The sequence below is a fragment of the Lemur catta genome, chromosome 10, assembly GCF_020740605.2.
Source record: "Lemur catta isolate mLemCat1 chromosome 10, mLemCat1.pri, whole genome shotgun sequence".
In the NCBI taxonomy this organism is placed as follows: domain Eukaryota; kingdom Metazoa; phylum Chordata; class Mammalia; order Primates; family Lemuridae; genus Lemur; species Lemur catta.
Window position 1 is genome coordinate 22,076,577 of NC_059137.1, and position 17,332 is coordinate 22,093,908.

At 42.6% G+C, this 17,332-nt stretch overlaps 1 protein-coding gene across 1 annotated transcript in view; it reads left to right on the top strand.

The window, feature by feature from the left end:
• Nucleotides 1-17,332, top strand: part of SUSD1 (sushi domain containing 1) — a 98,356-nt gene that overhangs the window by 29,744 nt on the left and 51,280 nt on the right. Inside the window, exons 6-8 of the mRNA XM_045563626.1 lie at nt 4,924-5,103; nt 14,991-15,088; nt 15,685-15,871. Of these exons, the coding sequence (XP_045419582.1) occupies nt 4,924-5,103; nt 14,991-15,088; nt 15,685-15,871 (465 nt within the window). The remainder of the gene's footprint in view (nt 1-4,923; nt 5,104-14,990; nt 15,089-15,684; nt 15,872-17,332) is intronic.

Consider the following 17,332-nt stretch of genomic DNA (forward strand, 5'->3'; position numbering starts at 1 on the left):
ATGTTTACTATAAACAGCAGCCAATGTGTGTGACATTTGTGAGACAGTCAGTTGTTGATGAGATGCCATAAATTGTCTATACCTTTCATCAAACAAATTTCCTTTTGGAATATTTTCTTGGGCAGCGTATTAAAGCTAGCAGTGTGGAGAAACATTTTTATCTTTCAGATATGAGATAAAGTTACATTATAAACTTGGCCCTTGAAACCAGCACAACACATTTTCCCCCCAGGGAGGCCTATTTTGAAGTTGATTATTTGAATAAAATCACAGACAATGGGATAGTAAGGAAAAATTCCCAGCCATGCTCATAATTAGTTGACTGTATTTCTGATGCAGATTCAAACGTTACTTAATAATGTAATTAGCCAGGAAAACATGTGCTTTAACGAACACCTCTATGCATACTCAATGCAAATTTGTGCTGCTTATTTTTTCCTTTCCTTTGGGTATAAACTGTTTTTAAAGTTTATTTCCTTGCGATAGTAAGAGTTCTGGGGGGTTTTCACATAAAATTATATTCTTATTACCCACTGTGGCCTCTGTTAGCTTGATTTTTTGAGCCTTTCTTAGTAGGAACTACCTACATGCTCGGCTGCCATTTGGTCTGAGTAGGAGTGGTGGCGGCTGGGGATATCTGTGACAGGATCATGTTCCAGGCAAGTCCCAGGCCGGACCTTCATATCATGCAAAGGGTTAAACATTAGTTCTAGGAAGGTTTCATGGGATCACACAGCTAGAAAGAGGAGTCTGTTTCTAGCAGCTCCCTTGCTCCGGGAAAGTTCTTGGGGACAAGATTGGGCAAGGTTGTCATAGAACCTTCCAGACTGATTTGAATCCTCCATCATGCAAGCTTTTCCTCTCCGATTTTAGCTAACCTATAAGGTTATATGACCTAGTCAGGATCTAGATGGACCCCTTCAATGTGAGGCTGCCCAAATTTAACAGACCCGGATTTTGGGGTCACACAAACCACAGTTTGAATACTGGCTCAATCTTTTATTAGTGGTGTGACTTTTGAATGTGATTTAAGCTCTTCCTATCTGTAAACTACAGAAGAAAAACCCATCTACCTTGCAGGGTTTTCTGTGAGGAATAAATAAGGTTGTGTATATCTAGTAGATTTCTTTGTGTTTAGTAGGATTTCAATGAATACTATTATTATTAAAATTACTGAGGTCTGAACAAGTTTCTTAGAATTCCCTGGTATAATATTGATATTAGTTTTTTGTGGGTTTTTTCTCAGTTCTCGTCTATTTGATGTTTGGTAGGTATGAGTTACCTGTGTTGGATAGCAAATATAGAAGTAATGACTGTCTTGTTATTTGGACTTAAAATTTACTGATGTTTGTTTCCTTCCTCAGGGGCTACTATCATATCATGGTTGTATTTATTGCATCTCAAACAATAATAAAGTAGTAGCAAGCTATCATTTAACAAATATGTAAAACATGAGATTTTAAGTGGGCATTGTAGGGGCACAAGAATTATAAGATAAAGATTTTGTCCTTTAGGAACTGTCCATATATTTAGGAAGACATACTATATTTACAAAAAGACACTAAATCCTCAAGACAGGAAATAAAGGTGAAGTAAATAGTATAGATACTTGCATAAGTATAGATAATACTATATACTTATTATATCTCTAAGTATAGGGAGTTCTTATTCTTAATTCTATCCCCTTTCTCACCCTCATATCCGAGCGATCACCAAGAACATTCAATTCTACTTCCAGAATACATCTCAAATCCATCCTCTTCCCATCTCCACCATCACCTCCATCCACGTCCATCCAAGACGTCATCACCTGTTGGACTGCTGCTGTGGACCTGGACTGATCTCTCTCCTTTCATTCTTCTTATTCTCTCCTCCTGTTCTTCTTCCATCCATTCTCCACCCAACAGTGAAAGTGGATTTAATCTTAAAAACCTAAATCAGATTATTTTGTTCCCTTACTTAAAACATACCAGGAGCCTTCAGTTGTTTTAAAAATGAAATCCAAGATTTACAAGGCTCTGTGTGATTTAGCTCTGCTTTTTTCTCCACCTTCATTGCATGCAAGTCTCCCTCCCACTCACTGTGCTCCAGCCACACAGGTCACTTTCCCTTTCTGGAACAGACCAAGAGCTTCCTCACCTCAAGGTCTTTGCATTGGCTATTGAAATGTTCTTCCTCTGGTCCTAAGCATGACTGGCTCAGTATCATGCTTCAGGTCCTAACTCAGGTGTTACCGCTCTGCAGAGGGATCAAACCATTCTGACCAGTCTTTTAACAGAACTCCTGCCTCAGTCTCCTGGGTAACTGGGGCTACGGGCACGCATCATCATGTCCAGCTGGTGTTAATTTAAATGAATCTTGTGGACCCGACTAAAGTCATCATGCATTCTATTATTCTTGGTCATGCCCAAGATGGAAGCCAATCTAGTTACCTTCCATACTCTGACCCTTTCATACCTGTGCTTCTCTCCTAATCTAACTACCTGTTGCTGGGTTCCCTCCCAAACCTGTCCACTGAGCTTTTTAGAATTCCAGCTCCAAGGTACACAAACCTACATAATAAACGTACACCTTTGACCTCTTTACTGATGTTCCCTCTACTTCCTGCTGTAACTGAACCCTGGCTTAAGCTAAATGTTTTAGATGTCAACAATGACCAGGCAGTCTTATGAAACATTAACCATCTGTTTGGTTGGTTGCTCATGTACACACAAATGTATTCATGTCTTGGGATGCCTTGGGCCATTAAATATGTCTAAAGGTTTGATGTTGGCAAAACATGATGGCCAAGGGGTCTTGTGTCTTGTAAACATGTAAAGAAAGGGAATGAAGCCTGTGAGCAAACATGGGACATGAGAGGTAGGTAGGGTTGGAGATTTATGAAATGACCACCTTGGTCTGGTCTCATAACTGCTCTTTTTTTTTTTTTTTTTTTGAGACAGTGTGTCATTTTGTTGCCTGGGCTAGAGTGAGTGCCGTGGCGTCAGCCTAGCTCACAGCAACCTCAAACTCCTGGGCTTAAGCAATCCTACTGCATCAGCTTCCCGAATAGCTGGGACTACAGGCATGCGCCACCATGCCCGGCTAATTTTTTCTATATATATTTTAGTTGGCCAGATCATTTCTTTCTATTTTTAGTAGAGACGGGGTCTCACTCTTGCTCAGGCTGGTCTCGAACTCCTGACCTCGAGCGATCCACCCGCCTTGGCCTCCCAGAGTGCTAGGATTACAGGCGTGAGCCACTGCGCCTGGCCCTCATAACTGCTCTTCACTTGAGTTGTACTGACCAGAAGCTTTTTTTTTTTCTTTTTTTTTTTTTTTTAAAGATCTCAGAGTCAAATGACTGGCCAGGTGGGTTAGGTGGTTGTATTAAGGGCCTTATAATAACTCCAGTGACAACAGATGAGAGCCCACTCTGGGAAGCCTCCCTTAGGGAAATAACTCTGCGGTCCTGCAATAGACAAAGCATTCATAATGGGATGGAGAAGAATGCACGCCCATTAAATCCACTAATTCTGTATCAGAGGCTCATTTAAGAGAAGCCACCTATTCCTAGAGTCAAGAATGGTTGATGGGGAGATTATACCATTTTCTCCATTTTGAATGCTATATCTCAATAAATGGACTTCTGTTTTAAAAGCCAGGATGTCAGGAGTGCTTAATTTTCTTGGCTATCTACATATTGGGGAGAAAAATAAAAATCAGAATGAATGCCAAAAATTGTTTTTTTCTTTCTGTTTTTAGGTATAACGGAAACTATTGGATACATTTAGGATTATTAATATTATGGCTATTCTTTCTATTATACTTTCTATTCTATTCTATTACACTTTCTTAAGTAACATTATATCTATGAGCTTCCCACAATTGTATAATATAAAAAATTTAGCCTGTTTTACTTCTTCCCCTCACCTCACTGCTCTGGTTTTATTGAAATAATTTAGAATTTTATTTTTAGGTTTTTTTAAAAAAATATTGTTCAGCTTTTGGTTCTAGAATTCTATACTAGTAGTTACATCAAGCCCTATAATCACATTTAAATGATTATGGAGACTTAGCCATACGTCTTGCCAAGTTCACTGCTCATTAGTGTTTCTTCTAAAACCTGTCTTCCCTCCACTCCTTTTCTTAGGATATTTATTCTGATTCATTTTTTTTTGTTGTTGTTGGACTGGAGTTATTTTTGAATTTTCTTTTTCAGAAAAGATATACATATGGATTTTTAAAAATTCTAAAGTATCTGAAAATGGCTTATTTGGGCTCTTAAGTGGACTATAGTTTAGCTGGATCTAGAACAGTAACGTTGTCATCTTTTCCCTTCATGTAGTTCTCTGTAAACTTTCCTTTGTCTTTTAGTTGTCAGAGTTGTGGAGAAGAATTTTTACGTCAATTTTGTAATTCCAGGTTTGTCTCCCTCTATGCAACTTTTCTTTGAAAGGTACATATAGATTGAACGTTTAGAAGATAAATACTTTATCCTGTTAATTTGTTTTAAAAAGTTCAGGGATTTTATATATCATTTAATATTCAGTTGGTAATAATTTCTATAATTGCATTATCAGCTACTCAGGAGTTAGAGATCTGAAGATACATAGTAAAAGGTACCAGAAAATTTTAATATTTAAAAGAACCCTAAGAAATATTATTTCATAGACCAAGGAATTTTTTTATATAATCTCATAATTTGGCTATTCTCTATGTGTGCACATTTGGAAATTTCATTAAATTCAGATATGCCTATTTTCTGTACTTCTGAACAACCTTATTTGAGATACCTACATTTGGATTAGTTGATGGGGTTAGTGTTTTTTCTCTTTTTTCCACGAGTGGCCTCTATCCTTATTACATGTTTATTTTTAAAATACTAACTGTGGGGTTTGAAGCTGGAGCTCATACCGAGTGATGTGATGCTTCCCATTGCAGAGATTGACTGCGGCAGCCCTCCAGAAGTGCCACACGCCACCTTGGTAGGGAGTCACAGCTCCAGGCTGGGCAGTGTGGCTCATTATGTCTGTCAAGAGGGCTTTGAGAGCACTGGAGGAAAGATCACTTCCGTTTGCACAGAGAAAGGCACCTGGAGAGCAAGCACTTTCACATGCACAGGTACGGATTCTGTTCTGCTGGGCTCCTGTTACCTGGGAACAAAACAGCCCGCAGGAGCCCGGGGCATAAAACCATTTAATTGCTGCCTTACTCAGTGTACTGCGCCTGGCTCTGTCATTTACCTGAGTGGGCACCTGGCTTTATACTTGTCAGCTAAATCCTGAAGATTTAGAGGGTGGATTGGGAAAATAAGCTAGATAGAAATTTTTTCCATCCATCTTTTGAAATTTGCCTGAAAATCACAATGATTCCTATCTCCTCTGCTTGGCTGGCTGAGAAATTTTTCTTCACGAACCATGTTCTCAGAGGAGCATACTCCTAACCTAACATGTTGACGGCTTTTCAGAGAAAATGTAGTGTAATGAAAAATAGTTTTTCAATGTTTATGTCTATTAATTGTGGTGAAACACACAAAACATAAAATCTACCATCTTAACTATTTTTAGGTATACAATTCAATAGTGTTATATATATTCATATTGTTGTACAACCAATCTCTAGAACCTTTTCATCTTGCAAAACTGAAAGTTCATAGCCATTGAAGAATAACTCCCCTCCTCCCTCTCTCCACAGCCGTGGGAACCCCAGCATTCTACTTTCTGTCTCTTATGAATTTGATATAAGCACATAGAAATACAATCATATGGTATTTGTCTTTTGAGACTGACTTATTTCACTAAGCATAATATCTTCAAGGTACAGCCATGTTGTAGCATGTGTCAGAATGTCTTTCCTTTTTAAAGCTGAATTACGTTTCATTGTGTGGATCTACCACGTTTTGTTTATCTATTCATCTGTCGACGGACACTTGGGTTGCTTCTACCTTTTGGCTATTGTGAATAATGCTGCCATGAACATGGGTGTACAAATGTCTCTTTGAGACCCTGTTTTCAATTCTTCTTTTAATTCTTTTTTTTTTAATTAAAACAAATTTTATTTTTTATCTTTTTTATTTTAGAGATAGGCTCTCGCTCTGTTCCCCAGGCTGGAGTGCAGTGGTGTCATCATAGCTCACTGTAACTTCAAGCTCCTGGCTTCAAGCAATCCTCCTGCCTCAGCCTCCTGAGTAGCTGGGACTACAGGCCATGCCATCACACCTGGCTAATTTTTTGTTTTTTCTAGAGACAGGGTCTCACTATTGCCCAGGCTGGTCTGGAACTCCTGGCCTCGAGCCATCCTCCTGCCTTGACCTCCCAAAGCACTGGGATTACAGGTGTGAGTCACCACACCTGGCCCTCTATTCTTTCAGATATTTATCCAGAAGTGGAATTGCTGGTGAAAAGGAGTTTTGAGACTTCACATTCTGGCAGTGCCATCAGGCAAGGCATCACGAACCTCAGTTTCCTCATCTATACAAGCAGGAAAGTAAAGTCTGCCTTTCCTACTTCCAAGAGTGTTGAGAGGGAGTGAAATGGGATAACCTATGGGGAGGATTTTGAAAAGTTTAAAGCACCATGCACATGTTAGTCTTTTTCCTGAAAATTGTTAGCCTCACATGATCTTCTCATGAATCAGAAGGGTACCCATGCTTCACTTCACACCTCTGCCTCCAAGAGACAAGGGGGGAAAACGCACTGATTCTTCCCATTTGTGATGGTTGATCAGGGGTGTGTGACAAATGGTTGTCACATGGTCTCTGGGAATATATTTCTGGATGTTGACTTTCTTGACTCTGAAGACAGATCTCTCAAGAGTGAAATCTCCAGGCAGCTTTGCTCTGGGTCTCTGGTTTGACCAGCAGCAGAACTGTGGTGGAATGTCTTGGATCTTGCCCATCAGCATCTTCCATAGGGAAGTGTAGCCAGAGCAGCCAAAACCTGTGGACCTCTGGTGATCATTTGTCTACAGAGCAATGGCTCATAACTATCTTGGGGACAGGCATTTGATGAGATCTATCCATTCATTCAATAGGTATCTATTAGGTGTGCACTATGTGTGAGGTACCCTGTTGGCACTAGCCTCTTGGAAGTTACAGTACAATAGGGGAAACAGACCTTTTCCTCAAAGACATGCACATACATGTATACATATGTTTTACAAATAAATTCAAGGCGTTCATGGACCTCTGAAGTCCTTGGGTAAAGCATCTTTGGAGTAGGTAGAAAACTCAGCTTTGCTGCTGAGGCCCTGTCTGTGCCATGCAGTTTTTACATTCAGTTATCTCCACTACAAACTCAAGGGGATGTAGGCAAGAGACTGCAATGGAAAAACAAAGAAGGGTAGACCTGGGTGAGAACCCAGAGATCTAGTTCAGCCTTCTCTTAGAGAGGTCGCATTGATTTGCTCAACTTGCACAGAGAAGCAAGAGCAACCTATGACTACACGACAGACTCCAGGGTCACAATCTTAGTAATTGAGGAAATTGAGAAGAGCTAATGCCATGCTGAAGTAGACTGATGGCCACTCCAACCTATCATTGCGTCCCTAATAGCACCTCCGAGAGTTACTTGGAGGAGGTGAGGCCCCTGCCTCCTGGAATGCTGAATTCAACATTTGGGGAAGTGTCCCCAACACAGAGCTACCGATGGAGTCACTTGGTAAGAAGGCTGGGCGTAGCTTCCGGACCCTCAGTCATTTGCTTCATTGCTCAAACTACTCTGCCGCCACCATTCAGATTTCAATGGGGGTACAAGGATTAGTCACTGCAGGAAAAACCAGTAGCTCTGCATGGGGCATAGTAAGCTATTAATTAGCTGATGCTTGTAGAGCACTTTGAAGAACAAACATGTTATGTAACTGCTAATTATAATTACTGTCCTCAGCCTGCTACCTTTCACAAAGTCTGTGGCTCCAGCTGCAGCTGTTTCCATGGGTTTATGCAAGCTTTGATTTAAGGAAAGAAAAGGCTTTCTCCCCGAGAGCTGTGATCTTTCTGTGAGGAGGCCTCTATGCCCTCAATCAGGATTGGCAGCTAAATTTAATTTCCGCAGATAAAGGGGGCGATTTACATGCTGATTAATTCATAGAGCAGTGCAGATGATCTCTGGGTGGGTAGGTAGGAGAGGCTTCTGGAAATGGTGTGAGAGCTGCTCATTACCACGGCTCTTGCTCAGCTGCCCCCTTCTTTCCTCTTTTTCCTGTTTTTCACCCATTTCTTTAGACCCCCTCATCCCAGCTCCCTCGGTGTACTTTGTATTTATTTTCCTCCATGTTCACTTTTGGCTTTTTCCCCCCATTGTTTTCTACTTCTCTGCTACTCCCTCAATGCTTCTACCTCTGTTCTCTGTTTTAACTCCATCCATTTACCCCTCTTTCTCTACTTGGATGTTTAGTTCCAAACTGGGTGGAATAATTTATCTTTATTTTACCTGGATTGTTTTGAATTACCTTAAGAATATTTTTGGAGCCTCTAATCCTTTGGATTAGTAGCAGAGATCTAGGTATGTTTTTAATGGAGTGAATGCTACTGAGGTGGTGGGACTTTTTTTTTTTTTTTTGTAAGGCCAGTTTGAACTGGAAACTCCAGACAGCTGGGGATTAGGCAAGCACTTCAGCGTCTGGAAAAACCCCAGGTGGAAGCTTGATGTTAATGAGTCAGTTTACCTCCAGATCAAAGAGGCTGATTCATTCTTGATAAGACTTTCCCTGGCTTCCCCTCTACACAGGTCATTTGGCTTTTTATGTTTAGAATCTGAGTTAATAATTATAAGGTTAAGGCTCGCTCACTCGGTGCTCTCAGAAGGGCACCATCTCTGTTGGAACACAGGCGGTTTATCTGCCAGGATCCTTTCTGTGCCCCTAACCCGCCCCAGGCACTGCCCAGATGCCTCCAGGACTCCTGTCAGCCTCCTTCCTGCTGTTTGATTGTGGACCTTCCTGTCCAGCTCAGCGGGTGCTCACTTGCAGCTACACACATTTCAGAGGGAACAGAAAGGCCAGCTGGAATAAATGGCCACGTTTATATGAATAGCCACATGGCTGGGACGTATCTGGATATGTGTATGATGTTCGGACCATAAAGCACTACAGCTACCGCTGACTGAGCACCAACACACACGCCCAGGGCTCTGCTAGGGCCTTAATGTTTGCTTGTGTTTCATCCTCCGTAAAACCCTGTGTAGTCAGTATTATTTTCATTTCATAGATGAGTAATCTAAGACTCATAAAGGTTAAGCAACTTTCACAGGGTCATTCAGTAATTAGCAAACGGTAGAGTCAGGATTTGAACTCAGTTCTGTAAGCCTGGAAAGCCCACCTTCTCTCTCGTATGCCAGTGTCTCCCAAGCTTGAGTTATTAATATTTGTACCCGACCCTGACAAAGTTTGCTAGATTAAAAGTATTATTTATTTAGTATATTTCTTAAAACAATTTATATTTTAAACTTAAATTTATAATTTAAATTTATTGATTAGGGATACTTTGTCATATATGTAATATTATGAGTTTGATGAACTAGGTGTGTTTTTTCTAATATACACAAATCAATACATAGTGAACATATAAAAATTTATTCATGTGCCACCAAAAATCATCCTAACGGGTGTAATACATTTTAGGAAAGCACTACTCTAAGCCATGCTATGTCTACATATTTTATGTGACTCTAAATTAGTCTTAAAGTAAAGAAAGGAAATATATTAGAACCTTTATAGCCAAACATGCATTTATTCAAAACAGTCACCTTTAGAAGCCATGACTTGATTTCAGTATTGCTGCCATTATCAAAATGTGTTTGCTTTGGAAGCCCTGTTTGGGAATGGCCTTTGGAGGTCGTTTGTGAATTGTATTGGAAGATCAGTCATGTTACTTTTGAAGTCCGATGCTGTTTGACTAGAAGTGACACTGAGTGTGACCATCTGTTTGGATCACCTGAATTTATTCTCTATGACCTTTTACTGTTTCCAAAAATAAAGAAAATGGATGTAAAATTGGAAATGAAGGGAGTACGCTAGACCAGCCCCTGTCCTTGCACGGTGGGACTTCTGAAAGTAATCTGTCTAGGTTCCCTCCCTCCTTTCTCTTCTCAGCCTACTGAAGGGAGATCAGGCATCCAACACCCCCATTTCACTGGAGCTCTCTCGCCAAGGTCACAGTGACCACCTGACTGCCAACTTCATGTTCTAGTTTCGGTTCTCATTCCTCTTACCCTGTCCACAGCAGTTAGCACTGTTGATCACTTGCCTCTCCGTTCACCCATCCCTTCAAACAAGCACCCAAATAATGAATATTTTTTGAGCATCGATGTCTCCAGCACTGTACCAAGGCCTGGGAATAGAGAGATAAACATAGTCTTTGCCATCATAAAGTTACTTTCAGGAGAAGTAGTTATTAAATAACTAATCACATCATTATTTAATCACAAACATGATAAGTACCACACACAGAGTGATACTAGATGCTAACAGAATACCAAAATACATAACATTATATATGTACACATACATTTGTGCATGTGTACACACACACACACACACACACACACACACGCACAGAGTAAAGCAAAATGAAGGTACTTGCTTTACCACCCATTGAAACTTTGTTGCCCCAAATCCAGCGAGAGTTCAACTGGGTGCTGTGTGAAGTCCTTTTTTTAAGCCAGAGGCCCAAGTGTTCTACAGTGGGACAGGCCAAGGACCTGCTCTACTACCTCTACCCAAAGTCAAGCCTCAGATCTGGTCAGGACTCTGCTGGTGCTCCATCAGGAGGGCAGAGCCATCTGAGAGGAGAGAGGGATGGAGTTGCCCCAATGCCTGGGTGACCTGCTCCAGGCCCTTCTTGGGTAGGGGGTGAGGAGGTCATGGGGGATTGGTGGGAAAGAAGGGAGATACCTTTCAAGGAAGAGACACTCTTCAAATCCTTTCTTTCCTTCATTCCTGGACATCATTCTCTCTGCCAGCCTCCTACCTCTCTTCTGCAATGCCTCTTCTCCTCTGGGTTCTCCCTGGGTTGTGTTTCCCAGTGTTCTGCCCTTGGGCTACTCACCCCCTATGTCCTACTTGGATGTCTCACCTGCACCCATGGCTTCAACTTCCATCCCTATATCCATGGCTTTCAAGACTATGTTTTCCTGAATAGTCAGCAGGTAACTCAGATTTAGCATACGGTCAACACAGTCCAGCAGTCTCTTTCTCACCACCCTCTTCTGCCTCCACCTGTGTTTCTTAGCAGAGCAGTGGAGTCTCTCAGGCTCAAAGGCTGCCACTCAGTCTGGACTCCTCACCATTCCTTCTCCCTCACCTCCTGTTGTTTCTCCTTCAGAATTGTCTCTTGTTTTGTTACACAGGAATCTGATTTCATGTCTTAGCCTCTTCAATGCAAAGGCGCTTAGCTGTGGAGTCTGACACATCTAGTTCTGAATCCTGACTTGACTGCTTAGGAGCTGTGTAACCTTTGATAGGTTACTTAACATCTCTAAGCTCAGATCTATAACATGGACATATTGAATATAGTAAGTATCTAGCTCATGGGGTTATTTTGAAGATTAAATGAAATGATACATTTAAGGTACTGCACGCACTATCTGGTCCATAGTAATAACTTAATGAATGTTCACTCCTCTTATTGTGTCTATCATTATTGCTTATGACTGCTGGGGAGATGAGCTGGCATCTAGAAAGAGAGCTCCCTGTCTGACATACAGTAATGGCAGAGTAAATGGTGCTGTATTCTTTCCTCCTGACCTCTGATTCTTCTGTATTCTAGTGTCCCCTTCAAAATACACCAGAGTGAGTTTTCTAAAACCCAAACTGTTCATATCGTTTTCACGTGTTCAGCTCTCTGTGCTCGTAGGAGTCAGTCTGCACTTACTCTGGCCTTTTGCAGTCTGACTCTGTCCTGCCTCCCTGTGTGGGCTCAGTTCCCATCTTTCCTCCTCCTCGGTCACATGACCCCTCTCTTTCTCACCACACTGTGCCACACCCTCTTACTGTCCCAGGCATTGAACCTGCTGTCCTGTCTGCTTATGTGTCTTCCCTGCTCTCCAACCATTTATCCATTAAGGTCATGCCCTCCGTGAAGCTGGTCTTCCAGGGCCCTCCAGTGAGAGCTGATGTCTTCTTTCTCTATGCCCTGTAATGTGGGTGTAGCTTTGTAATAATTTGTAACTTACTGAGTTGTAATTTTCCCACTTGCCTGTTTGCGCCCTTCATTAGACAACGTGCTCCTTGAGGGAAGGACCGATGTTCTGAACATGCTCACAGCCCAGTGCCTGGCATGGTGGGAGGTGGGGCATTTGATAGCCACACCAGTCAATCAGTTAGTGATGAAGAGTGAATAGAAGAGCCCTGGAGACAGTTCCAAAGAAGACTTTCAGAAATGTTTTCAGTTATTATCAGTACTATTGGAATTGGGGCATATCACCCCAAGTCATCTCTTTTAAAAGGGCATCATTAATGTAGATGTTCAATATCTGATATGTTTGTAAAGAAGTTTCTCCAACTGATTTGTTGACACCTAGAGGGAAATGCAACCAAACTTTGTTAAATTTCTTCTTGGGATGAAATATCTGACATCTTTATAATTGGATCTGAATCCCATCTGTGTAGAGAGCATGGCACAGGCTGGATGGAGGCAGATGGCATCTCTGAGATGCCATTTACAGTTGTCATAGTGAATGAACAAAAAGGAAGGACAAGAAAGAAAACTCCTTTCTAATCTCTGCTTGGGTGACAAAGGGATGCAGAGTAAGAAGAAAATTTGCTTTACTGGCAACTCAGAGAGAAGGTGAGGGGTGGGACGTTTCCTTTTCCTTCTGGTCTAGGTGCTGAGTCAGCAGCAGAGGGACGTGTGAGTGAGCAGAGGTATCAAGAGCTTTGGGGCTTTCAAGGGCAGTGCACAGGGAAGGGGCCAGGAATATCTGGGGCTTGTTTGGGCTGATAAAAGACCAGGGCCAGCCTCATTTTTGTGCTATCCAAGAGGGTGAACTGATAAGGCCATTGCATCTCACTAGGTTATCCATGCCCACGACTGGAATTATCTGTGTTCTGGGGAGAAATATTGATATAGAGATCCTGAAATGCTTTAGACAGCCATAGATGGTCTGCTATCCTTGCAGGAATTTGCCTATTTTTCTTTCTCTGCCTCCATTGGTCCTCCCAGGTCATGTGAGGTATAGAATCAAGGTAGTGGTGCTGATGGGATGATTTAGTGACGATGTGAAATCTTCTATGGGCAGAGAGACCAGTAGGCCAGGGTTAATTCAAAGCTGGTGTTGGTTCCGAGTACAGGAGAAATGAGTTGACCCCACAGGTGCCTACGGTTCAGGCTTCCTTTCCCACTTGGAGGCTGAGAAGAGATTTACTAGAAGGGAGGGATAGGAGCTGAGTTGAGGAGAGTCATTTTCTGAGAGGGAGAATTGTCTTTGTTACTCTTCTTGATGGGAATCTTGCCTTGGGTTTCCCAGAAAACAGAGCCTGGGGCAGGGGGCTTATATTTATTATGCAACAGGGAATAAAACCCCAAGAAGCAGGAGCAGTGGGGGCCAAGGGCAGTAAAGCAGGGAAGGAAGGAGAGCCAATATAAGGATGCCTTGTACTTGTCTCCGCTGAGGACAAGGACTGCTCCCTGTGTGCCACAGTGTCCTGAGAGGCTGTAGAAACGAAGTCTTCGTAGGACTGCCCTTCAGGGGAAAGAAGGGGGAAGGACTTATCCACTAGATCTTCTCCCCCTGGGACTCTAACTCCCCTGCACTTCCAGGTTGCACGTGCATGGGTATGGGTGCCGCAGCAGGGAAGCCCCAGAGTGGGAGGCAAGACGTGGGCATGTTGTCAAAGCCCATGTGGGACCGGAACAGTGAGCAGGTGAGCCGGAGAGAGTTCAAAGAATTCGTAAGAGGTGTCTGCTTCAGTGGGAATGCTTGGAGTATCCATGTTTGGTGACATGGAGATTCCCTTCTCCAGGAATGATGGTATGGTGGCTTCCATCTGCAGGGAATTTTTTTCTTTTGGATGGCATTGGAAATGAAATTGTTTTCTTAATTCCATTTTTGGAGTGTTCATTGCTAGTGTGTAGAAACGCAATAGATTTTTGTACATTAACCTTATTTCCTGCAACTTGGCTCCACTGCTTTCTTAGCTTTAATAGGTGTGTGTGTGTGTGCATGTGTGTGTGTGTGTGTGTGTGTGTGTGTGTATTCCTTACGGTTTTCTGTATACAAGATAGTAGCGTTTGAAGATAGAGATAGTCTTATTTTTCCATAGGGAATTTCATTTTAAAGAAATAAAAAGCTAGATCCCCCACCCCTTCCTGTCTGAACAGCCACCTAGGTGGTTGACTGGGTCCATTGGAAGCTGTGTTACCTCAGGGAACCAAGGCCCTAGTGTGGTAGCCCACATTGCTAAATTCATTGCATGGAATTTATGCAGAATATTTAAAAGAAGCAAAGCAACCCAGAGAAGTCAGTGGCTTCCTGAGACCAGGATTCAATAGCTTCAGTTAAAGGAGTCCCACAAGTACCTAGGGACCTTGTGGAGAATGTATTTAGCTTACTCTGAGCTGCTCCTGGGGAGTGGTGCTGTGTGGCGATACATGTCATCTTCCTCCTTGGGAATAAGAGCGCCCCACCACCTGGATGGGATGGGAAAGGTGGAAGCAGGTCTCACCTGTGCTTTGTAGGGAAGATTCAACTCAGGACTCTGCGCTGGGCCTCGTTCCAGATGCCAGTGACATGCATGGCCTGTCAGGCTAATCGCAGGTTGGAATTCTTACCCATACTTGAGCAGGAATCTTTCCTTTTCTTCCAAGTCAGGTAATGTGTCAAGCTCATTCCTGAGGAAGGGAAGTTGGGTGAGTGGCCTGGGACAGCTTGAGCTGCCTGACTCGGTATCCGAATGGCGGCATGAATGGTGAGCAGCGGAGACGCCAGCTGTGCAGACAAACTGATCTCCATTAGGATTTTTCCAAAGCCCATTGATACATTCCATGAGTCAACTCTCTTCTTCTATTTTAGAAATAATGACAGAAATTCACGACGTCTCAGTGTTTAATAACACCTGTGTGAGGTGGCAAATAAACTCCGGAGGAATAAACTCCAAGATCATGTATGTGGTAAGTAAAGTGGTCTGCTTGTCCCTGCTAGGGCAGCAGTGGTAACTCACGGGGATCTGAGTCGGAGGGACTTGTTTCCATAAGAGCGTCTCAATCTAATTGCTTTCAAATCCCACTGGCATTTAAAAAGAGTGGGTAGGGTTTTTAAGATATCTGGATTATTTGGCTATTTTACACTTTGTGTTTAACATAGTTGTCACTTGACAGGGTGTGTATGTGGGGGATGCATTTATATTTGGCATCATCATTATTGCTTGTTTCCAAGCACTTGTGTTCACTCCCCCGGAGCAAGCCTGGACGCACCTGCTGACTTAGTGACAGATGCAGCGGGCGGTCCTCATGTGGTGACTGCCTGCTTTTGTGTGCGGGACAGCACTTCCTAGAGAGATGCTTCATTTATGTCACTTCTTAGGGTTTATTGATCACTGGGATGATCAGACTTGATCACCAGATGCCAGATAGCAGAGGTTGACCTTATTTATCCTCCCTGGTTGAGCAGTGCTGTGTGAAATAGCAGAATAGGATCCGGCACCACAAAGTCTCAGTTGTATTGATGAGAGTCACAGTGGGCTGTCTTGTCTTTTCCTCTCACAAAGGTATACATTAAAGGACAACAGTTGGACCCGATGGAATCAGTTCACGAGGAGACAGTCAACCTGACCACAGACAGCAGGACCCCAGAAGTGTGCCTAGACCTGTACCCAGGCACCAACTACACCGTGAGCATATCCACAGCCCCTCCCGGGCGCTCGGTGCCAGCCGTCATTGCTTTCCAGACAGCTGGTAGGTGGAAGTGAAGTCTCATTTCCTCCTGGAAAATGCTAAGCACAGGCTGTGGGGAAACATTTTTCAGAATCAATCATCTGGGCAGGAGAGTTCACACTTGATTTCTGAGATTTATATCCAGCGGGAATGTAGTTGCTCCGGGGTCAGAATCATAGCGGGTCTAGTAGAAGAGATTCCTGTCCTAGTGGCACCAGTTTGAATGGACTCTGATGTGCTGTTTCCCAGCTGAGTCCTCTGGTAGAGGTAGAAGGTAATAAAAAGACATTTAAAAGAGGAAAATGGGCCGGGTATGGTGGCTCACGCCTGTAATCCTAGCACTCTGGGAGACCGAGGCAGGAGGATCACTTGAGGCCAGGAGTTTGAGACCAGCCTGAGCAAGAGCAAGACCCCATCTCTACCAAAAATAGAAAAGTTAGCCAGGCGTGGTGGTGTGAGCCTGTAGTCCCAGCTACTCAGGAGGCTGAGGCAGGAGGATCGTTTGAGCCCAGGAGTTGTAGGTTGCACTGAGCTATGATCATGCCACTACACTCTAGCCCCGGTGAGAGAGTAAGACCCTGTCTCAAAAAATAAAAAATAAAATAAAAGAGGAAAACTTTAGGTGATGATGTAGTCCATTCTCAGGTATCCAAGGCAATAGACGGTAGCCATGTGGCTTATTTTTGGTGGCAAACTCAACAGTCATTTCTTGCCCTTGCCTGGGAGAGAGGAAAAGCCAGGGAGGCTGACACAGCAGCTTTAGGTCTAGGATGAGAGCTGACCCCAGGACTGACTTGAGTTGGGAATCAAATTGCGAGTGGGTGAGTGGACAGGGGAGGTGGGAGGGGTGCAGGAGGGTAGATGTTGGTTGAAAAGAGGAGTGGACAGTAAGGAGCCTCAAGACGTAGGAATAAACTTTATTGCCCATGATTGTCACATGAATTTTTTAACAACATTGTGACAATTACAGTAAATTAGAAATATATATATAATTCTGGTTATGGAGTGTGAAGATGAATTAAATACCTTGTAGACAAAACTTGAGAAGCCATTGATGGCATTTGTTATTTTGGGGGAGTAGAGGTAGTTCTTAGTTAGCTGCTTGATGTCCTACTTAAGACAATTACCTCCATCCTCAGATACTGCTGCCACTAGGTACTGGGAAGTGACACAGATTCAGCAGATGTAATTGAAAAGTCTGCCAATCTTAACAATATAAAACCAACTATGAAATTATACAAATTGGTCCTCTCAGTACTTGTAAGTAAATAAAACAAAATTGTTTCTTTCTAAGTAAATAATATGTAGACAAAGATATTATAAAATTAATATGGTGACCAATTAGAGAAACTTTACAAAATTAATAATAAACCACTATGGGCTTAGAGGGATATGTCTTCTTTAAAAGATCATCCCAGGACTTGAAACTCATCTGTCACTGTTCGGTGAGGATGACAGGTTGCGGCTCAGTGTCAGCTGTTT